The sequence below is a fragment of the Neofelis nebulosa genome, chromosome 15 (genome assembly GCF_028018385.1).
Source record: "Neofelis nebulosa isolate mNeoNeb1 chromosome 15, mNeoNeb1.pri, whole genome shotgun sequence".
Lineage (NCBI taxonomy): Eukaryota > Metazoa > Chordata > Mammalia > Carnivora > Felidae > Neofelis > Neofelis nebulosa.
Window position 1 is genome coordinate 17,471,857 of NC_080796.1, and position 22,757 is coordinate 17,494,613.

General features: G+C 51.3%; 1 protein-coding gene and 1 long non-coding RNA gene across 2 annotated transcripts; one reads left to right on the top strand and one right to left on the bottom strand.

Annotated features, from left to right (window-relative positions):
- Window positions 1–608: 608 nt before the first annotated feature.
- LOC131495235 (uncharacterized) lies at window positions 609–3,912 on the bottom strand. Its single transcript, XR_009253845.1, has 2 exons — window positions 3,718–3,912; window positions 609–1,136 (listed from the first exon to the last, which is right to left on the bottom strand). It is a non-coding gene; the product is annotated as an uncharacterized LOC131495235 (long non-coding RNA).
- SFT2D2 (SFT2 domain containing 2) lies at window positions 3,017–16,608 on the top strand. The gene is made up of 8 exons (XM_058699976.1): window positions 3,017–3,192; window positions 6,110–6,196; window positions 6,440–6,525; window positions 10,313–10,394; window positions 11,630–11,665; window positions 11,750–11,808; window positions 13,858–13,887; window positions 16,261–16,608. Exons 1-8 carry the CDS (start codon window positions 3,130–3,132, stop codon window positions 16,298–16,300), a joined length of 483 nt encoding a protein of 160 aa, XP_058555959.1. The 5' UTR covers window positions 3,017–3,129; the 3' UTR covers window positions 16,301–16,608.
- Window positions 16,609–22,757: the final 6,149 nt, after the last annotated feature.

A 22,757-nucleotide genomic window follows, 5' to 3' on the forward strand; every position in this document is an offset into this window, starting at 1 on the left:
TACACACATATCCTAACCGTCATGCATCTATCTACCTGTTTACCTATTTGTTTGGATCTGATTTTTTTCTCCTAACAACATATCTCAGAGATAGTTTCATATCAATATATAAAAAGCTTCCTCATTCTTCTCTTTCTTAAAAATTTTTTTTTATGTTTATTTACTTTTGAGAGAGAGATAGAGCAAGAGCAGGGGAGGGGTAGAGAGAGAGGGAGACGGAATCTGAATCAGGCTCCAGGCTTGGAGCTGTCAGCGTAGAGCTCGACGCGGGGCTTGAACTCACCAACCGCAAGATCATGACCTGAGCTGAAGTCGGACGGTTAACAGAGCCACCCAGGTGCCACTCATTCTTTTCTTTCTCACGACTGCCTTGTATTCTTGCGAATGGATGTATCATAATTTACGTAACCACTCCTCCCATTGATGGACTTTTAGCTTGTTTCCAATCTTTAGGTATTATAAACAATGTCACGATGAGTCACCTTGTACACGGGTCCATGTTCTGTAGATAAATTAGGAGTCCAATATTCTGGGTTCAAACTCGGATACATTTAGGGCAAGAGAAGAGTGAACATCTGTTACATTTTCTAATAAATAACATTCATGGATTGGGAAACACCCATTAGGCACTGTGCTAAGCATGTTTTCAGCAGCTTTATTGCGATGAAATGTATATACCATAAAATTCACTCCAAGTGTACAATTCAATGTTTTGTTTTGTTTTGGTGTTTTCACAGAGTTGTGCAACCATCACCACGATTGATTTTAGAACATTTCATCACCCCCAGAGGAACCCTCTATCCATTAGCTATTACTTCCCGTGACCCTCTGTCCCCAGACTGTGGAAACCACTCATCTGCTTTTTGTCTTTGGATTTGCCCATTATGGAACTCTCACATATATGAAATCTGAACAGGTGGCTTTTAATGTGTGTCTTCCTTCACTTAGCAACATGCTTCCAAGGTTTATCCATGTTGAAGCATGTGTACATTACGTCACTCCTTTTCGTTGCAGAACAATATTCCATTGTATAGAGTTACCACACTTCATTCATCCATTCACCAGCTGATGTCCATTTGCTTATGGTGAGAGAAGGAGGTCCAACGTCATCCTGTTGTATGCGGACATTCACCGTCCTGGCAGCATTTGTCGAAAAAAAAATGTTAAGCATTTTCTACTCATTAGCTCATCTACTCCCCCCTAAAACTCTAGGAGTAGGTATGACTATTACTCTCCTTTTACAAATGAGAAAAACCAAGTCTTGGAAAGGTTAAATAAATGTCCCATGGTCCCAAAACTAATAAAGGGAGGAGTCTAGACTCAAACCTATATCCTCTGACGCCAGTGAAAGGACTTTGCAAGCTGTAAAGGATTGGAGAAAAGTGTTGTAAACCCTGAAAGGAATCAGCTTTCTGGAGGTGAGTGTGGAAAGGGAGAGAAGAGAGGGCAGATAACCCAGCCTTGAGAAACTCCCACTTTGGGAAAAGGAAACAAAGCTAAAGAAGAGCTGGTTGTTGAGAGGGGTCCATGGGACCAGTGGTTCTCAGACGTATGGATGTCACAGACATGGTTTTCACAGTGTGACCCCTGGTACCTTGACCACATCACCAGATCATGTATGCAGCTCATAGAAGGGTCAGGTCAGGGCGTCATGAACAGAGTTGAGGAAGACCAAGATATTTAACATTGCTAAGACTATTTAAAAAAAATCCTACTCTTTTCATTTCAGAAAACCATCAGTAATTACAGAAAAAAGAACAATTCTCCCCCTGTGTGTATATCAACACACATGCATTACACCTTGTCATATATTGCATATTAAATATTTTTTTAATGTCTATTCATTTTTTCAGAAAGAGAGAGACAGAGAGAGAGAGAGAGAGCAGGTGAGGGGCAGAGAGAGAGGGAGGCACAGAATCGGAAGCAGACGCCAGGCTCTGACCTGTCAGCACAGAGCCCAACGCGGGGCTTGAACCCACAAACCATGAGATCATGACGTGAGCCGATGTCGGTTGCTTAACCATCTGAGCCACCCAGACACCCCCCAATTGCCCTCCTTAATGCCCATCACCCAGTTAGGCCATCACCCCACCCAGCAACACCCCACCAGCAATCCTCAGTTTGTTCTCTGCTTTTAAGAGTCTCTTCTGGTTTGTCTCCCTCTCCGTTTTTATCTTACTTTTGCTTCCCTTCCCCTATGTTCACCTGTTTTGTTTCTTAAATTCCACATGAGTGAAATCATATGACATTTGTCTTTCTCTGACTGACTTATTTCACTTAGCATAATACCCTCTAGTTCCTTCCACGTCGCAAATGGTAAGATTTCATTCTTTCTGATCACCGAGTAATATTCCATTCTATACAGACATGCCACATCGTCTTTATCCATTCATCCAGACTGGCATCTGGAACTTTACCCACTTGGAGAGCAGAACTGCGTATTTCTTCATTGGCATAGAAATTCAATAAATGTTTTTTGGAGTGAATAACAGACCAACTAAAAGAATGAATCAGCAGCCCCGGGAAGACAGGGGAGCGAAAGGTACGTTTAAGACGCTCGTGGAGAATGTTCCTCGGACATTACCAAACTACCCGCCTAATTGCAGAACTAGTAAAATTGGCTCCGTTGCAAAGTCCAACATTCGGCTTTCCTCCCCCTTCCCGTCACACAGCCAGCTCCAAGTGCTTCCTTCCCTCTTCTTCCCGGCAGGAGAGGAGGGGGGTCTCTAAAGGTCCTTGAAGGCAGGGATGGTGTCGGTCCAGTTCTGCATCTGTGTGTCAAACATCTGGCATTGTGCACCGTATGCTGTAGGTGCTCAATCAACGCGGAAGGAACGAGGGCCGCGAGGGCGGCGGGTTGCAGTCGGCTGGCTTCGCGGGGCGACGCCTGGTCGCAGAGCCAGGCTGGGCGGCCCTTAACCCCCGAGCGGCCCGCCCCCTACCTCCGGCCGCAGCCCCCGCCCCAAAAGCCGCGGGGCGCCTGCGCGGGCGGCCGCCAGGTGGGCAGGTACCTGGGCGGGGCGCGCCGTGGTTGGCGGGCGGCGGCGGCGGGCCCGGCACCCGGAAGAGCCGCCGACTCGAGCGCAACAGGCGGCCGAGCGGGGCTGCGCGGCGCCGACCGGGCCCGGGATGGACAAGCTGAAGAAGGTGCTCAGCGGCCAGGACACCGAGGACCGGGGCGGCCTGGCCGAGGTGAGCGCGCCCGCTGCGGGCCAGCGGGAACCTTTCCAGGCTTTCCTGGAAAGCAGCGCCGCCCGAGTGCGTCCTGCCCCCGGTCGGCCGGGCGCGGGTCCAGCGCCCCACCCCCCCCCACCCCCCCTGCGCCGCCACAGGTGCCGGGCGCTCTGCTCCGGGCGGTCGGCCTGTGCGGTGCGCTGGGGCCCGGCGCCCCCTGAGCGTTCCCCGCCCCGCAGGCCCGCTCGGGAGGGCGGCGCCGGAGCAGAACCGCGGGAACGCCCGCGGGGGCAGGCGCCGTCTCGGGGTTCCCCACCCGCTCGCCCCCCAGCCCCGCCGGCCTCCCCGGGCTCCGGGGCCGAGCCAGGCGGGAGGGCGTGTGGGCCCCCGAGAGCCAGGCGGAGGGAGCCGGCGTCGGGGAGGTCGCCTGGGCCCGGCGACGGTCCCGCAGCCTCCCCTGCCCGCTGCCCCCGCGCGGCGGCCCTTAGTTGTGCGCCTGACCCTCCTCCGCCCCCCCCCCCCCCCCCCCCCGCCCTTGGTCACCTCTGGTTGTTGTGGCCCGTCTCCACCGCCGAACCGTGTTGTGTCTCTGGGCCCCCAGTCTGCATACAGACGCTGCAGGCGCCCGGGACCTCGTGAGGCTGCCTGCGTGTTCGCGGGACCGTTCCCGTGGGATGGTCCCGTCCAGCTGCGGTCTGCGCAGCCGCACCGAATGTTCGTTTCCTATTTCGAGCGCTTTTTCGCTCTTGTTTTCCTTTGTGGAAGGCAAAGTAACATTTTACGTTTTTGGTGTGTATTCCGCGGGCCTCGGTTTCCCCAGCCGGAAAGTTCTAGTTCTGTACATGTGAAACTAGGTGATTTCTAAAAACTCCTCCGCAGTGCCTAATCATGAATAGCCGCCCGACGAGTTTTTTAATTGATGTCTCACCTTCATAAATACACCTTCAACCTTTAGTTTCAGAGGGCTTCTTTCTAAAAGTATAGGTCTTAGGTTTTCCATCAAGGATTCCAGGGAGGAGGAAGGAAGGAGTGGTACCTTTGAAAGCACAGGAATGATCAGTATTCCTTTCTCACCTTCTGGTTACCAGCCGGGTTTCCTCCAACAATTGTTAGCTTTTCTTTATTTTGGCAAGAGCCTTTCTTTTCCCAATCCCAGAGTCAAAGAGACCTTTGTTCTAACTGCCAGACAGCTTGTGAGCAGATTGCCTGCAAATTCTATCCAGGTGCCTTTTTGTTAAAATGTTTTTCTTCCCTTATTTTGAGAGAGGGAGAGAAAGCCCTGGCATGCATGCTCGCAAGCAGGGGAGGGGCAGAGAGAGAGGGAGAGAGAGAATCCCAAGCAGGCTCCACGCTGCCAGCACAGAGCCCGACGCGGGGCTCGAACTCACAAATGGTGAGGTCATGCCATGAGCCGAGGTCAAGTGTCAGATGCTTAACTGACTGAGCCACCCAGGCTCCCCAGTAGGGTGACATTTGGATGGAAATTCAGCTTGAGAGACTTGTGGAACCAACATGTCCCTTTCCTTTCTGAAGGAAGAAACCAGAACTGCTTGGAATGCTCCCCTTCTCCCAAATGGAAGTTAGGCCATTCTGTAGCGATGCCGGCCACACCTGGAAGAGCATCTGGTCCTTCTCTTCAAGCTTCTGGTTTGACAGGAAGTTTGGAGAGCAGGTTGAAAACAGGTTCCTGAGTTGGGAGCAGTCACAGTTGAAGGAGTTGTCAATCTAGTGACCCTTGCAGCTTCCGCCACCCCCTCCTTCCTCCATCAGCGGGTGGAAATGCTGCTGGCCACTTCCCCACCCCACCCCCCCCCCACCCCGTTGCTGGATGGAGACTCTGATGGCCACGCGAGGTGAACCTTGTGTGAATACGCTGGGGTGGTTGGGCAGGAGGCAGGACCTTTGGTCTGAGTGGCAGCTGCCTGTCCCCAGCTTGGAGCAGCGGTGGCCACTTTCATGGGGTGGACAGACTCAGAAGGCCTCTGGCGTGACTGCTTGGCTGTCCCCTTTGACATGGGGTGGGGGGCGATCCCTGGGGAGCCACCTGCAGGCTCCCCTGTTTTAGCAGAGTTGTTTTTGGCATCCTTTGAACCTAATCATGGTAGCAGAGAGTCAGAAGAGTAGGGCAGTCGTGAATTAACTGGGATTTGTCTCACCCTTGGGTGACTTGGCCGATGCCAGCACCCTGCGGCACACCTGTGTGTGCCAGGAGTGAATACATTCAGCCGGGAGCCCGACACGGACGAGAGCCTCAGTCCTTCGAGGTCTCAGGTGCCGCTGGGAGCAGCTCCTGCCGAAGCTTGGCTGGTTGATGCAGGAGACGATGCCCAGCGGACCCAACTGCCTGAGCGCCTGTCCCTGTCTTGTCCCCGTTTCCTGGGCCCCTGCCTGGTGGAGTCCATGCCTTTCCAGTTGACCTCGTCCTGCCTGGGCGGCTCTAGGGTCTGCCGCCTTGCATCACTGGGCGGGAAATGGTTTGTGCCGCAGGCGGAGAGTTCCCACCTCTGCAGATGTTCATCCGGAGGGAGGCTCGGTGACTTCTCATGTGCTGCTGGAGAGATTCATGGATGGATAACGAGCTGGAGTCCATGACTCCCGAGGGCTCTTGGAGCTCTGAGTGAGTCAGATTCTTTGTTCCTGCCTTCCGCAGTACAGACTCACGCACTACCTCTAATTATGTGCTTCCTGGGCGCCTGGGGGAGCTCAGCTGGTTAAGCATCTGACTCTTGTTTTCTGCTCAGGTCATGATCTCGCAGTTTGTGGGTTCGAGCCCCACATCGGGCTCTGTGCCGGTAGAGCAGAGCCTTCTTGGGATGCTCTCTGTATCCCTCCCCTGCAGTCTCTCTCTCATCAAAAAAAATAATTACATGCACCTTGGTTTTGGTGCTATAATATGCATATATGTGTATGTAATCAGTTTTTTTGAAAATTTCAGGTCGTCGAGGCATCTTCGTTAAGCTGGGGCACCAGAATAAAAGGCTTCATTGCGTGTTTTGCTGCAGGAATTGTCTGCTCACTGCTGGTGAGATGTCCCTCTCCTTGCTTGGTTTTTCTCCACCCCGGCCCTCCTTCCCTCTGTCGTCTTCCCTTTCTGTGCCCTGCCTTTTCTCTCTGGTGCTTCATGAGATGCGTGGATAAGAGAGAGAGAGGTTGGGAGGAGCTGAGGAAGGTGGGGAGGAGCGCGTGTTTCTCCGTGGGCTCTTGCTTGTGTGGCTGTGGCAGGAGGGGGTCCTTGTGTGCAAACACCCTGTGCTTTATCTTCTAGGGAACTCTTCTGCTCTGGGTCCCCAGAAAGGGACTGTACCTCTTCGCGGTGTTTTACACCTTTGGTAACATCGCATCGATTGGGAGGTAACAGTTTTTTTGTTTCTTTTTCCTAATCTAAGCGTAGCCGGTCACGGGATGGCAAAATGGGTGTGGATTGTGCTCAAGGGAGGAGAAGGAGGATGCTTTCGTAGTTCTAAGGATTTGGTGGGAAAAGAGGTCGTTAAAATACATCACGTCCAAAAATATATATATATACATCACGCCCATAGAATACTTTGGTATCTTAGTTTATTTTTGTTTTTTTGTTGTTGTTGTTTTTGTGTTTTAAATATAATTTATCGTCAAATTGGTTTCCATACAGCACCCAGTGTGTTAGTTTATTTTTGAAGTCCCCTGGGATATAGTTACTGTTGTCATTTTGTGTCTGAGGGAACCGCACACGGAGCCATTGAATGGTTTCTTTGGGGTTGACCGCACAGCCCTCTCGGCACCCTGGCCTGCTGCGGCCAGAGACTTGAGTGGTGATTTTACAAGGGCCCAGCGGGCCCGAGGCTGCAGATGGGCTGTATTACTATTCTGCCTGCTGAACACCATCTCGCACCTGACTCTTGGCGCCTGAGGTCAGGGCAGCCCATTCTGCACGCTGCAGGTGCCCAGATACCCCAGGTCAAGTGCAGTTCACGCTTCAGCCACACCTTCGGGCTGACAGCAACAGTCCTCTGAGCTGGGAGTGTGGGCCTGACTATATGGTCCTCCTGGAGCCTGAACTCCGTGACCTTTCCCCTCCCTCCTCCTTCCTCTGCGTCTCAGTGAATGGTCTCAGAGTCCCAGGTGTCCAAGCCGTGGCCCCCATTATTACTCACCGTGGCTTGGTGCCGACCTCTTATTGGCTTCTTCTTGGTCACCGTGGCTATTGTCCCTGACTGATCGACTCACATGCTCAGTGAGTAAGCCCTGATCACACCCTGGGCTGGGCTCTGAGCTCTCAAAGACAAGTGTGGATTGGGTCCTCCTGCAGTGGAGCTCACTGGCCAGCCAGGCGGACATGAACTGGTAACATAATAGGGCATGGAGAAAGGGGGTGCTCAGGGAGGGGCAGCTGCCATCATCTGACCCAGGGAGCCAGGGAAGTCTTCTTGGATGTGGTGACCCCCGTGCTGCTCTTAGCTCTGGCCCGCATCACTTCCCGCCTGAACTCCTACAGGATTCCTCTGCTGGCTTCTCTGCCTCCTTTATTGTCCCTCCCCAGGCCATTTTCCACAGAGCTGTAGAGCCATTCAGTGACCTCCCTGCCTAACTGTCTGTAGTGGTGCCTCATTTCCGGCACAGGTGTGTGCATGCAGGAGGGGCCCTTCGAGATGTGTCTTCACCCACTTCCACTCCCCAGCCAGGCTGACCTTCTTGCAATTACCCCAAACTTCTTTGTGCCCATTCTGGGGCTAATTTCTCTGCCTGGAGTGCTGCCCCGTCTGTCTCTCCCTCTCTGTGCCCCACCCCCATCCTTTGCTCGCTTGTCAAGACTTTGCTCAAAAGTCTCCCCTCCTTCGAAACTTCTTTCTCCTTGTGACCTCTCCCCACCCCACCCGGAATCAATGACCTCTTCTTTCATATGGGGTTCTGTGTACCCCAGGTATATTGACACAACAGCACGGATAGCATTTTATTACACTGGCTTGTTAAAAGTCTCTAAGCCACTTGACAAGGGCTGCCTCTGTCTTAACTGTCCGTCCCTAATTGTTCCCAGACCTAGTCTTGGTTTTAGCCAGAAATGTTAACCAAATGAGTGAGTCTTTGACTCTGGTTACCTTCTAAGAGCTTACTTTATGAAGGCCTAAGAGAGTAAAACGCTGGCTCGCCGAGGTGTCTAATCTCGTCTCTAAAGCTCTCTCACATACTAACTTTTGGAGGGTTTTGCTCTGGGCAGACAGCGTCGGCTGTAATGTAGTCTACAGATTGACCATAAATACAGGAAGGAGTGTGTTGTTAGTCCAGAACTATTTAGCAAACCCTAATGGGGTCAGCTCTTCACTGCCTACGGAAGTAGCAAAGGGAGCCGATGATTATTTCCGGGGTGTGGCTAGGAGTTTATGGCTTTGCCTATAATGTGTTATATTTTTGTAGGTATGCTGCACTTAATTTTGAATGCCAGCCTTGGCTCTCCTTGTGCAGTGTTGGCTAAAACACCTGACTTAAGAGTGCAACTATGTGGGGCGCCTGGGTGGTCCAGTCGGTTGAGCGTCCGACTTCGGCTCAGGTCATGATCTCGCGGTTCGTGGGTTCGAGCCCCGCGTCGGGCTCTGTGCTGACAGCTAGCTCAGAGCCTGGAGCCTGTCTTCGGATTCTGTATCTCCCTCTCCGTCCCTCCCGTGCTTTCCCTCTCTCTCTCTCTCTCTCTCTCTCTCTCTCTCTCTCTCTCAAAAATAAATAAAACATTAAAAAAAAAAGAGCACAGCTATGAATTCAGGTTGAAAGTTACTGGCAGTTTACAGAGACGTAGACCTATGTTTTAAATTTGTTGTTTTACCATCACCCAGTAGCTACTGTTATCTGCCGGTTGGCTTGTTAAACACTGGTTAATACCAGTTACTCCCCAGGGTGACGCCACGTGGGGCATTTCTGCCAGGAACCCAGACACATGACAGATATGACCCTCAGGGGCTAGGCATGAGGGTCTGCTTGTGGTTCCTCTCACAGGCCACCTGTCAAGTTCCACTCCTCCTGAAAGCACACTAGGGATTTCTTTTGGAGTTTTGGATCCAATAGATGGGGGTTTGAATGCCAGCTCTTGAAGTTCCTAACTGTGAGATTGTGGATAAATAAGTTAGCCTTTCTAAGCTTCGTTTTCTCATCTCTGAAAAGAAGTGTTATAACACCTAACTCACATAGTTGCTGAGGGATAGAATGAGGCATGGGGGGCAGCATGAGGTCGGGGATGTCCTATCTGGCATTTAGCAAACATTGAACAAATAATAGATGATACCACATGTAGAATCATTCTCTGTAGATTATGAAAGAAAATGAAAGGCGCTACTTTTTAACCTAAACAACCTCCACCTGTCAGATGTGGCTTTCCTTTTTTTTTTTCTTTTTTCTTTTAGAGAGAGAGAGAGAGCAAGCAGGGGAGAGGGGCAGAGGGAGAGAGAGAGAATATCCCAAGCAGGCTCCATGTTCAGTGCAGAGCCCGACCCAGGGCTCGATCTCCCAACCCTGAGATCATGACCTGAGCCCATAGTAAGAGTCGGCCGCTCAACCGACTGAACCACCAAGGCGTCCCTGTGGTTTTTCTTTTTAAAAGTACCCGAGTGTTTGGTTTGTTCATTTGTTTCCATGGGTAGGACGGTAAGGAGGCAAGGCAGCACCCCTTAGAGGGGTCCTCTGACCTGGTGGCTGCGACAGACCTCCATGCACTTATTGCCTGATGCGCTGGGGTTGGGGTGGGGGGGAGCCTGGATAGGTAACAGATCCTTCCGCCATTCAGTTTTGTCATCTGCCAAGTAAGTACGACGCTTTCCTGTCGTCAGCCCCACAGTTGGCGAAGGATTCCGTGACAGTGATGCACCCGAGGCCCTTAAGCACAGCACTTGGCATGTAGTGAGAACTTTTCACATGATGGCATGTGAGAGACAGAGTGCAGGTGAGGGAGGGGCGGAGAGAGGTGTCCGCACAGAGCCCAACCCGGGGTTCGAACCCACGGACCGCGAGATCATGACCCGAGCTGAAGTCGGACGCTTAGCCGACCGAGCCCCCCAGGTGCCCCCACACGTCGGCTGCTCTGACTGCTGTGATTACCGCCAGTCACCTTGGGGGAGGGGATGGGGGGCAGCTTGGGGTTCCGTTCTGGGCTGAAGGCCTGTGTACGTTTCCCTCTTAGCACCGTCTTCCTCATGGGGCCCATGAAACAGCTGAAGCGAATGTTCGAGCCGACGCGCCTGATCGCGACTGTCATGGTGCTGGTAAGGTCTGCCTTTTAGCTGCGCTTGTCAAATGGCCGTTTTTATTTCCGCCGTATGGGATTTTTCTTGTCTTAAACCTAAAGACTGCTTTTCGTTTTCCTTTCGTCTTGACTTACTGCCTGATGCTGGTAGCCACCGTCACACAGGGAGAATTCGGTGTCTGATAATTACCCCCTTGCTGTTGCAGTTGGTGTTAGGGTCCTGCCGGCTCTGCACCCCAGAGGGATTATGAAATTGGCCATACTGATGTGGTAGTAAGAGAGCTGGGACACCCTCCTGGGGATGGGGGAAGCCACACACAGGCGGAGCTTAGCGGGAAGAACCCGGAAAGAGAGAGAGTGTGTGGGGGCGGGGGCAAGGGCAGAGAGAGAATCCCAAGCAGGCCCTGGGTTGTCAGCACAGAGACCCATGTGGGTTTCGATCTCGCGAATGATGAGATTGTGACCTGAGCGGTAATTAGGAAATCAAGAGTCAGACGCTTAACTGCCTGAGCTGCTCAGTGGCCCCATTCATCCGTTTTTTCTGACACGGGTCTGCTTGTTGCTTGCTTTCTTTCTTTTTAAAAAAAATAAAAAAAAAAAAATTTTTTTTTAATGTTTATTTTTGAGACAGAGCATGAACGGGGGAGGGTCCGAGAGAGGGAGACACAGAACCTGAAACAGGCTCCAGGCTCTGAGCTCGAACTCACGGACCACGAGATCACAACGTGAGCCGAAGTCGGACGCTTAACCGACTGAGCCACCCAGACTCCCCTTAAATTTTTTTTTAATGTTTATTTATTTTTGAGAGAGAGAGCGACAGCACAGCAGGGTAGGGGCAGAGAGAGAGGGAGACCCAGAATCCGAGCCAGGCTCCAGGCTCTGAGCTGTCAGCACAGAGCCTGACGAGGGGCCTGAACTCACAGACCGCGAGATCACGACCTGAGCCGAAGTCGGACGCTCAACCGACTGAGCCACCCAGGTGCCCCAATTCAGTTCTTTTTAATCCACATCAGTTCTTACTGGCCGGTTTCGTTTCCTGGGGATTTTAACTCTTCTGCCAAATGTGGGTAACTCGCAAGCCTCCACGTGGGTCCAGTGCTTTGCAATGAAGGGTGCCTTCGGTTGCCATGATCATCACGGAATCGGGTCACTGCAGCGGGAGAAGCATCGTTAACGTTTGCCAACGGTGAAGTCTTAACAGTATTTTTCTCCGTGTTGTTGCTGTATTAATTCGTGTTTTCCCTCTCTCTCTAGCTGTGTTTTACACTCACCCTGTGTTCTGCCTTCTGGGTGAGTGTGCATTTTAATTTCCCTGGCCCTTTCTGGTTTATGCCCCTCGTCACGCACTGTGCGGTAACCGTTGTTTTCTTTCAGTGGCATAACAAGGGGCTCGCTCTCATCTTCTGCATTTTGCAGTCCTTGGCCCTGACGTGGTAAGTGCTGTTTTATGTAGCCCCCTCCCACCTCCATCTCTGACTAGTGCAGCTGAAGGAGATTAAACTCCACGTGGTGTGGGTAGGAGGAGAGAAAGACACAGACACTTTTCAACTTAAGGATTCTCCATGGTGCGAGTGAAGTCAGGCCCCGGAGCCAACAGGTGGCATTAGTGGTCTTGGGTGGCCAGGGGAGGCCGATCATTTGCCCGGTGCGGCATTTTTGTGCGGGGCTCACGGTTGATTTTGAGATGTGATAAATGTGACTCAGTCACTTATGTCCGGTCAGAGCAAGGACGATGAAGCGTTACAGGGGCTGGTAGGAGGAGGCTTGTGAGTCAGGGAGACATCGAAGGAAAGGAGAGCGGTACGGAAGTCGTGATGTTACGTTTGTGATGGAATGAATCATTCAGCAGAAGCACAAAGAGGGAATTGTCAGCAAGAGGTGAATGGTGAAATGGAAAGCCACGCGGCTGTGGGCGGTGGGACCAGCATGTGCACTGGAGGCCGGTTGGCAAGGCCGGGGTGCTGTCGCTCAGGAGCCACGCACAGTGATCGGGCACTGGAGACCCCGTTATCGGGAGCCGGTGGTGGGGCTGCAGGTTCGGGCCCTTTCAGACGGGTCCAACATCGGAGGGAGAGGGTGGTGGAATCGATGGCTTCTGAGACGTTTCTGTAGTACTTCCGGAGTTTGTCAGGGGATGATTCATGCCTGCCTCAGCAGTTTCTATGGTGTGCTGATCCACTTGGGAAAGTAAGAGGGTTTGCTCTAGGGCAAAGGGGACAGGGCCACGGAATGGCTGTGCCCCTGCTCGCTAGACCGCAAGCTGAGCACCCGTCCCTCCCTTTTCGTGATTTTGGACTTCTGAATAAATAGACTTCCCAAATGCTTTCTGGGATTTGCTGTGTCCACAAGTAAACGAGCTTCCGTGTACGGGGAGTATAAGAAGAACAATGGCCTCATTTTTTTTTTTTTTTAATTTTTTTTTTTTTTCAACGTTTTTTAAATTTATTTTTGGGACAGAGAGAGACAGAGCATGAACGGGGGAGGGGCAGAGAGAGAGGGAGACACAGAATCGGAAACAGGCTCCAGGCTCCGAGCCATCAGCCCAGAGCCTTACGCGGGGCTCGAACTCACGGACCGCGAGATCGTGACCTGGCTGAAGTCGGACGCTTAACCGACTGCGCCACCCAGGCGCCCCAACAATGGCCTGATTTTTAATGACACACATTCCGGGAGTAGGTGCCGAAAGGGTCAGGTTTCATGACTTATGTTTTATTTTGGTTTCTTCTGGGAGCTGAAACTGGTACCCACATGCACATGCCTTTCTGATAGACTGAATTCAAATCCAGTTTTCAGAGGCTCAGCATTCATATGGGCTCAGGCAGATGGCCATATCCCTGCCAGGACCGACGGTGTTGTGCTCTTTGCGGGCCGAACAACTCACTCCCTGCCTGACACACGGGCCTCGTCCATTAGGGTTGCGGCCTCCTCCCTGCAGGGTCCTCCTCTCAGAAGGGGCTGAGCCAACTGGGCTCTCGAAGAATCATAGCATAGCTTGCTTACGTTTTTATCCGTTGAGTAGTTGGTCGTGGGTTTTTTTCTTTCTGTTCTCTTATCTTTCAAGCTTAAGAGGAGCAGAGCAGAAAATTATCCCTGTCAGTTATACTCTGTGGAGGATTCGTAAATATTAGAGGACAAGTGATCAGGGTTTTGTTTGGTACTGTTTCAGAATAAGGCTCTACCACCTGGATATGTGGGATCTGCTGGCTCATTTGGTTACAGCGATGACCTTGTGAGGCTGGGGGGACAGGGTTGCTTCCACGTGGGTCTTCTGCCCTTCTTTTCTGGCCACAGATGACCCTACCTCCCTCCCCACCTGAACGTGTGGCACAGCTCGCGTTCACGTGTGGGTGCGAGCGTGCGTGTGCATGTGTGCGGCCTGCACGCTGGGGAGGGAGAGGGTCACAGCTCAGGGCCCGTTCCTCCCAGTGTGCGATCTTCCACTCCCTCCGTCTAATTTCCACTTGTGTTTGTTTTCGTTGCAGGTATAGCCTTTCCTTCATTCCGTATGCAAGGTAAGACGGACTGTATTTCGGACTGTAACTTCCGTCCCTTGGGGCTGATGGTATGTTCGCGAAGGGCGTTTAGTTCAGCGCGCTTTCAGAGAGCACCTATTACCTTCATTGAAATTCTTTGAGACAAACAGGTAAATGTCCTATACCTGTTTTGTAGATTAGGAAGCCGAGGGTCCTCTCCACCCCGCTCCCCCATGTTTCAGGGACAACAGGCGCTGACCCAGGACCACCAGTTCCGGTGGCGTGAACATTCTCCTGTGATACAGAGTGTGTTTGTGCACACGATCACTCTTTGTAAGTTGCAGCTTTGCGGAGATTTGCAAGGGGAATGTCACTTTAATATCACCGAGGAAGAGGGGGAGGCGTCTAAACTCATGCCCGTTTTCTCGCGGTGTCATCGAGAGTGTCTGAGAAGAGTTTACAGACGGAAAATAAGCAGGGCCAGTTCTCGGAGGACCAGGGTTTCCTAAGTAGCAGTGTGACCTTAGGCAACTTGCTGGGCCCCTCTGGCCTTAGTGGACTCAGTGGATAAGCAGAGCGTTGGACCAGATCACCCCCCGCTTCCAGCTTCCACACCGCCTTCAATTGGCCCTTCAGCCATGGGCCTCTCAAAACTGTGATCTTTGCCTGACTCTGTTCTCCTGCAACCATTCGATCTCCACTCATCTCTGTCACCACCTGTCAACTAAAAAAAGAAGGTTTTTCCTTAACCGTGGAGAAGAAAAATCGCATGGGAGCGGGGAAGGAGGGAGAGCAGCCCTGCGTCTTCACGCATTCTGAGTGTGCTGTCGACAGGAATTTGAAGACGCCGGGGGGTGTCCGACGAGAGGTTCACAAGTCCATCAACACAAGGGCAGCCGTGTGGCTCGGGAGCGGGTTCTAGGGGAATAACAGGAAAATTCAGCCTGCTGACCCAGCCGGTTCGGGGAGATGGGGGGCTGTCTTGGGAAACTAGGTTTTTGCATGAAATAAGCCTGAGCCTCCAGTGAGGTATTTATCAGCTTGCCAACAGGGTGAATGTGTCATCGTGCCCGGACCAGTAGCCTAGTTTGCAGGGCCCGGTGCGAAATGTAAATGTGGGCTCCTTGTTAAAAAAATGACGGAGGACTTCACGATGGCAACCACAGGGCATTAACCTAGGCGTGGAACCTTTGAAGTAGGCGGCCCGGTGCAACTCTACACGTCTCTTACCCATGAAGCTGGGCCTGCGTGGTGCCGTTCTTCAAGGGTTGCAGACTTGACCTGGATCGGCATTTCTGGAGCTTAGGCACAAGTGATGGACCGAATGATAGAAAGCTACTTGTAGCAGTGAATTTCGTGTGCTGACTAGTAGGGCAGGAATCACAGAAAGAGGCCCTGCGCTCCCACAGTGTTCCACAGAAATAGTGGTTATGTGGTGGAAAAGGCTTCTGTGGTCACATACGTTTGGGTAGAGGTTAAGCAAAATTAGGTGGGCGTTCCGGGTCCTTGAATATGTTGTGTGTGTTGTCAGCTGCCATGAGGGATCTTACTTGGTTGTAAAACCCTTTCTTGTGCAGAGCATCTCCCAGAACTACAGGACAGAACATATCTTAAGAAATGCAGCTCTAGAAATTATCTTTGTATTAAGACATAGCGCCCGCTCATGCAAATGCATGCACTTACCCCTGCCTGCCTCCGTGACTCCCAGTATCCTTGGTGTAGGGGCAGCGGAGAGCAGAGGGACCGGGGTGGGAGCCCTGGCACACAGCCGGGTTTGGTGGGGCTGGGACAGTAATTGGGTACCCACTCTTTCCTTCCACGCTGGACACTGAGTTCTGAGGAGTAAGTGCCTGGTGCAGGCCTAATACAACAGGTTAATACACCCTCAGTCACTCCAGAGAGCCCCCTATGCTAGGGAGCTCCTGACAGCTGTCCCTTAGCAGGTTTCTGCTGCTTGCTTAGGACGAAGAAAGGCCCTGGTGACTATTTGATCTAATGTTTGCAGCGCGTAGAGTGATTCTGGTTGCTATTAAAACGCACAGTCCTAAACTCTTGGTTTCTGATAATCTCTACTTTTTCCCCTGTCTTCTCCTTTGGTTATCAGAATGGCTATCAGTTATTAAATACCTACTCCGTTCGGTGTATTCGTTCCTGCGGCTGGTCTTTAGGGTGAGAGGGACACCCCCTGTTACAGATGAGGAATCCGAAACTCAGCAAGACAAATAACTTGCCCACAGTAACACTAATTTGGAGCTGAGGTTTGGTGCCAGGTAGATTGACCCCGTAGTGCAGGTGCTTTCTGCTCCGCTGGGTGCTACTCTGGGTACCCTGGAAATCTAAAGGAGGGGCTTTACCGCTTACGGGGCCTTTGGGGTGATGACCTCTCATTTATCTCTGTGCTTTTCCTCCTAGGGATGCCGTGAAGAAGTGTTTTGCTGTGTGTCTTGCATAACCCACGGTCCGTTTTTGCAAAGCTTTGGAAGAAGGCACCATGCCCGGAAGCTGGTGGACGGTTTTGTAAATACCTTCTAAACCTCTTGCAGACACGTGCCTTTTCTCTCGCAGCCGCGTGTTGCTTGTGAGCCGAACATTGGAGGGCTGCTTTTGGAGGCAGTGTTGGTTTCGCAGACCCAAACGTCTATAGCACGGTGTGAGAGATGGGTTCTGGATCTTAGGGAGTAGAATATTCCTCATGCACCTGTTTCCTCTTTGGAAGGTGTTCCCCTGGAGTCTCGTAAATAAAAACCTCGTTAAGCAGCAGCAGATAAGCCTTGGGGAGCCAGTGATCCCCAGGGGACGACAGGCAGCGCCATCAGAGAAGGCAGGGGTGCGACAATAAGGGACAGAGTTTGGGGGTCAACGGGGACTTGGTAGACTTGCCCTCAGCGTGGAGACCATCCCCCCCCGACTGCCGCCGCCTCACACAGTGTGGACGTGCTTCTGGTCTGGGGTCTGGGAACCAGTGGTTCTCTGCGGTGACACCTCTGTATACAAACCCGTGGAAGGCCTGGCCGTGGAGTGACCTGGAAAAGGAGCGCTTTTTGGTGACACGTGTTGTTTTCAAATCTGAACGTCAGCCTTCTTGGTCTTCTGATTCCACACCTGACGATGATATTTCAGTGCACACTCTTTTTCTCTTGAGGTTTCCTTTCTCCCCCTTACCCCACCCCCCCAATCTTTCCTCATGACCTCTTAGAACTAGACTGGGGACAGAGCTGCGACAGAACACACACGGTTTGCTTTTGCACGAGAGCTGACAGGAGGTGAAAACTCTCGCTGCTCCCTACTGTATTTTTTGTTTTTTTTTCCATTATTTATAAATGTCGCTTTTAAACTGATCCCATTTTCCATTCTGCCCTGGAATGGGGCCAGGGGTGAGTGGGTGGGAAGACAGAGCCCCACTGTGGGGCCCGCAGGAAGGAGGCACGCCTGCCCAGTGACCTTTAAACAAGTGCCAGTGTTTGCACTCGAGCCCCAGCCGCAGACACCGGGGCGGGACGCCGTGGACCGTCGGGTGGTTCCGTTGCTGGCCCCGTCTACACACAGGGTGCATTGTCCCCTGGGCTTCGTCTGGTCCTCACGAGAGCCCGGTGACAAGGAGGTGATGGTTCTGTCACTGGGCAGTCCAGGAAAGCAGGCTCAGAGAGGTTAGCAGATTTCCCTAAAGCCACAGCCGGTGGCAGAACTGGGCCCGGAGCCTGGGTGCCCCAGCTCCAGTCTCCTCCACGACCCCGCGTTTCCCAGTGTGGCTCTGGAGGTGCCTCCTCTAACTGTTTTGCCTGTTCTGTTTTCACCAGCCAAGTCCGTGCCTTTTCTGGTCCCGTTCTCTTTATGTCACTGCACTGTCTCCTGCCCAGCCTCCCTTTGGGGAAGCTTCCTTCTGGATCCGTAGGATCTCTGTTGTTCCTTTGTGTGCCCTTTCAGCTCCTCCTTGCTGCCTGACCATCATAAATACCCTGCCTTGATGGCCAGAGTTCTTGGCATTGCAGGGCCTCTAAAGCAAGCCCACAAGTGAAGTGTCTTCGGGGTCGCCTTTCTGTTCTCTACCCAGGTCTGGCTAGTCCACTCGGGTTCTGGCTCCGGGACCTCCAAACCAGAGGCTGTGATGTCCACTCGTGGTCTCCTTGCTTGTGGCCAATTGCTAAATTCTTTCTCCTGTTGCAGCTGAGAAGCTGAGACCTCTGAGCTGCGAGGTGTGAGGTGGCCCGATAGGGCCAGATGGAGGGAGCCGGTCTTACCCAGTCCTCTCTAGGCTGTGGAGGGCACCCTGTTTTATCCCGAGGTCCCTAACCTGCCTTCAGCCAGAAAGGGAAGTTATGTGCTACCTTCTGGCTTTTGTGGAGCTCTTTCACGTCTGAGGCGGCTCCAGGAGGTCGCTCAGACCTCAGAAGTGCTCCAGGAAGGGGCCCAGAAGAGGTTAGGAGTGTCCATTGGTCCCTCTCTTCGGAGCTGATGTGAGGCTAGCCTGTCTCTACCGGCTCCAACCAGCCTGGAGTAACTAAAAGGCTGATCCCTGTGACCCTTTTCAATGTCTGGACTGGACTTTGTGGGACACGAGGTCGAGACACCCTTTGAGATGTCACCAGGGCTGTGTAGCTTGGTGGTAACGGATGTAGGCTTTAACGGCCAACGGGTCTGTGTGTGTTGTGACTCAGTCACATGCTGGTGTCAGGTTGAACAAGTTACTTGAGCTCTGTTCCTCACTTTGCTTATCTGTTTAGAAACAAAGGAGATAACAGTTCCCGCTGGATCATCGTAGTACATCAGTGAGCTGTGTATCAGGTACTTAGCCCGGGGCCCAGGATAGGTACAGGATATCTCTGTGAAAGGAAGGTATTATTACTTAGTCCCAGAGATAACAGGTGACCTTTGAAGGGGACGGGATGAATGTCTCTGACGGCTAACTTATCTAAGAAAATATTTATCTAGCATTATGTCTAGCACAGTAGACGTGGCCATGCATTGTCTCCTGTAATATTTGCAGTGACTTTGCAGGCTGGTGGCCCTGTTTCCGGCACCGAAGAGAAGGAATAGCCTCAGAGCAGTGGTCCCTCCAGGTCTCACCAGTAGAGGGCGCGGGTTCTTGCGTTAAAGCACCTGCTTTGCCCTAACGTGTGGCCTGCGACCGGTTGGCGCTCACACAGCTCCGTCTGGACAGTGTCGGCAGCTTTTGGATGATCCCATCTTTCAGAATCTTCCAGACTCCTGCATTTCCCTTCTGCCACCTCCCCCTTTGGTTTTCCCTACTTGTTTCTGCCCACTGCACTGTGGGAGGAAGAAATCCATGTCAGATCCGCTGAAATCTGTAACCAGGCAACAGTTCTGGTTGTAAGCACCCTCGTTGGGGGGGGTGAGTGGGGAATTAGAGTTCGGACCCCGTGGCCGGCAGGCTGGCGGCCGTCTTGGCTTCCCTGCCCGCTGTCCTGCCTGTTCACTGCTGGGGGAAGCAGAGGTCGTTGCATTTTTGGAACGAAGGGAACCATTGAGGTGACTTTTTTTGCGCCTGGGAAGTATGCTCCCCAAGGGGGTGCCTCCAGCTGCATGGGAGCAGTGCCCCCAGTGCTCTTCCCTCTGCTCCCCAAGGCTGGACAGCCGTCCCCCCACCCTCGGAGCCTGCCGTTGGACCCCCTGCCACCCGTCTCACCACCTAGGAGTTTTCCCGTCTGCCCACCGACAGTGCTCACAGGCAGGTCTGGCTGCCAGATCGTGTGTGTGGCCGTGTCCCTCCCTGGCCACTGCTGCCTGGGCCTGGCTGGCTGTTCCCTGGGAAAGCGGGACACCGTCCCCACCTGGGCATTTCCACTGGGCTGCTGATCTCAGTGCTCAGAGCCTCTCTCCCTCGTTGTATGGGGACTTCGTGGGGTATCCCTCTGAGGGCCCCCTCCCTCCCACCCCAATCAGGGTGCGCTCAGGGAGCAGGAAATCAAACCATGAGATGCATCTAAATCAATTACTTTGGATACTTCCATTAGAAAAGGTGATGAAGAAGTAAGGCACACCCTGGGAACAGGGTATGGGAGATAACTGGCTGCTTCTGCTTTCGAGAGCTCCAGGAGCGTGACAGGTGTGGCCGTGTGTCCCGTGGGAGACTGAATTAGGAAACTGAACTCAGCCCTCGGGTTCCCGTGGCTGTGGGTTCCCTTTTCCGTGGGGCAGCCCACACCGGGGCTGGCTGCCTCACCTCTTGCCTCCGACGACACCCAACCAGAGTCAGCTGCAGGATTACAAATTAGTTACAAGTTTACAACCCGTCCTGGACCCCGTTTTCAGCAAATGAAATGCTCATTTTCATTTTCAGCCAATGAAGAAAACCCATGTTTGTAGATTTTTGGCATAGTTTTCTTGATTTTTAAAATCTAAAAACTGTTTTGGGTGTTTTAAGATGTCCTGTAGTTTTTCTCAGATAACAGTTTATAAAAAGCTAACAGACCTACATCTGAAGTTAAATACAGATTTATATCTGAAACTCTTGATAGGATATTAACAAAAGAATGTAGGATGTTTGACTTTTTGGAAATTCTTATTGAAAAACTTGGGCGATTAAATCGCGTGCCTTTAAATCACGTACCTTCTAAGTCACAGTTCATGAATGTTAGGAAATTCTGAGATCTGGAGCATTTTTAGTTGAGTAAAAAGTGTTTTGCGGTTTATTTGAGCCCGGTTCCTTCAGGATAGGCTGTGTAGTCCCGTCTGGGCTGTTTCTAGTTCTGTCACAGGCCACACTGCGAGTCTCTGCTACACCAGGCTTTGTTCTTGGTTGCTCAGGGATTCGTTGTGCAGAAAGGCCTCACGAAGCTCGAAAACTCATGCTGGCAGGGATCTGACCCTAAAGCTTGTGGGCAGAGCCCGGTGAGGCAGACGGGAGCCGCGGGGCCCTTGTTTAATGCACACCGACCAAATACAATTCCATTCTTCCTAGCAGGAGCTGATAGGCTGATGATGGGCTGAGAAGTGCACAAAACATTTTCTGTGGACGGGATGAGCTGAAAGCAGGCAAGAGCGAGTTCACTAGACAGGTGATAGGTAGTCCTCTAGGACCAGATGCGGCTATTTGAAATGAAAAGTCAGTCCACAGCGTTGTCGTAAACAGCTGATGCTGATGTGTGTATTTACCACAAGGTAACCAAAAAACCTTCGCGGACAAACATTCCCCGATTAAGGGGGCTGCCTGGCCTCAACATCCTTGTGAGGTATCCTTGAAGACCAAATAAAGACGTATCTGGGCAGAGTGTTGTCCTCTGTCTGTTGAACTTCCGTGCTGCAGCTAGTGAGCCTTTACTTGTAAGTCCAAGTGAATCTTGGCATTTGTTGGACACCCTACCCTTGATCTTAGCCAAAAGGCCGAGAAGCGATGGACACCCTAAAGGAGAAGTCTAGTTGACTTCCAGTTTCGTGGTCCTTCTGCTGTGAAGAGTGTTTGTTTTGCCTTTTTCAATGTTTGCTTGACCTTGCCACTTTGAACAAGGAAAGGAAAAATGTTAAATCCTCCCAGCTCTGATCTTTTGTGGCTTTTGTAAATTCTGATTGTGAAGTTGGGGATAAAGATGTTCAAAGCCCGTGGATAATTTACATGCCTTCAGAACATTGTGCCTGTTGTAATACCTTGAGCTTTTAAAACACTTTGTTAAAACATGAATCGATTTTTGCAATTGTATAGAGATACTCAACTAATTTTGAATGCTGCTGATTGCATAACTGAGTTTTTTAAATCCAAAAATATATTCTTGTCTGCTACTTTTCCTACCTTGAGATTCTGTTTCATACAAGTGTTTCTTTTTTTGCTAATGCATTTCAAAGGGAAAGAATTTTGCGGACGATGAAGCTGTTTTTTTCCCCGAAAACATTATAAAACTGTTCTTAATTTTTCTTCTCTTGCTTTTTGTTTCCTTCTCCAATAAATGATTGCATTATGGTCTTTAATAAATCTAATACTGTCTCGTATTCATGTTTGTTTTCCCGGGAGTTACTAAGCCAAATGAAGGTTGTATGACTGCAAGATAAGACCCTGCCCTTATTTTGCGTTCGTAGTACGCAGCATGCATTGTTAAGCACTTAAAGTTGTTTTTGAGCTAACCTGGTATGTAGTCGTCTTTCTCCAGTGACTTGGGGATAACATGGCTCTAAGTTTTGAAGAGTTTTGAAGGTAAGAAATGTCAAACGTTTTTGTTTTGTTGGAGTATTCCTACACACCTAGCTGGTTTAGTCACTGCCTAAACTAGTTTGTATCAAGTTGTTCATAATATTTCGCTATTCTTTTAGTGTTCTAGGATTGTAGCTATGGTTGTTCTCTCTTTGCCGATGATACTGGTAATTTGTGTCTCCTTGCTTTATCTTGGTCAGTCGGGCTTAACATTTATGATTTTATTGATCATTTCAAAGACAAACTAGTTAAAAAGTTTTGAGCAGATATTTAAAAAAAAGTTTTTTTAATGTTTATTTTTTTGAGACAGAGTGTGGGCGGGGGGGGGGGGGGGGCGGGCAGAGAGAGAGAGAGAGGGAGACACAGAATCCGAAGCAGGCTCCAGGCTTTGAGGTGTCAGCACAGAGCCCGACACGGGCCTTGAGCTCATGGACCGTGAGATCATGACCTGAGCTGAAATCGATACTTAACTGACTGAGCCACCCAGGTGCCCCACAAGTTTTGAGCAGACATTTGACAAAAGTATATGAATGGCCAGCCAACACCTCTTATACTGTGTTATCATTATATAAGTTAAAGCAGGTAAAACCCAAACCTAGGCTAAAAATACATCCTTCGGTGGTAAGATTATAATGAAGAGTAGGACTTTACACTTCATTTGCATGGAGTTAGGATAGTGATGACCTGAAGTATGAAGAGGTTGGTGATTGGGGAAGGGACACTGGAGGAGGGCTCTGGGCCCTGGTTGTCCTATTTCTTGATCAAGTGG

Excerpts from the sequence above, each read along its gene's own strand:
- SFT2D2 (XM_058699976.1), top strand. The coding sequence starts at position 3,130 with ATGGACAAGCTGAAGAAGGTGCTCAGCGGCCAGGACACCGAGGACCGG. Across the intron at positions 10,395-11,629 it reads TCGCGACTGTCATGGTGCTG|CTGTGTTTTACACTCACCCT; the intron begins GTAAGGTCTGCC and ends CTCTCTCTCTAG. Across the intron at positions 11,666-11,749 it reads CCCTGTGTTCTGCCTTCTGG|TGGCATAACAAGGGGCTCGC; the intron begins GTGAGTGTGCAT and ends GTTTTCTTTCAG.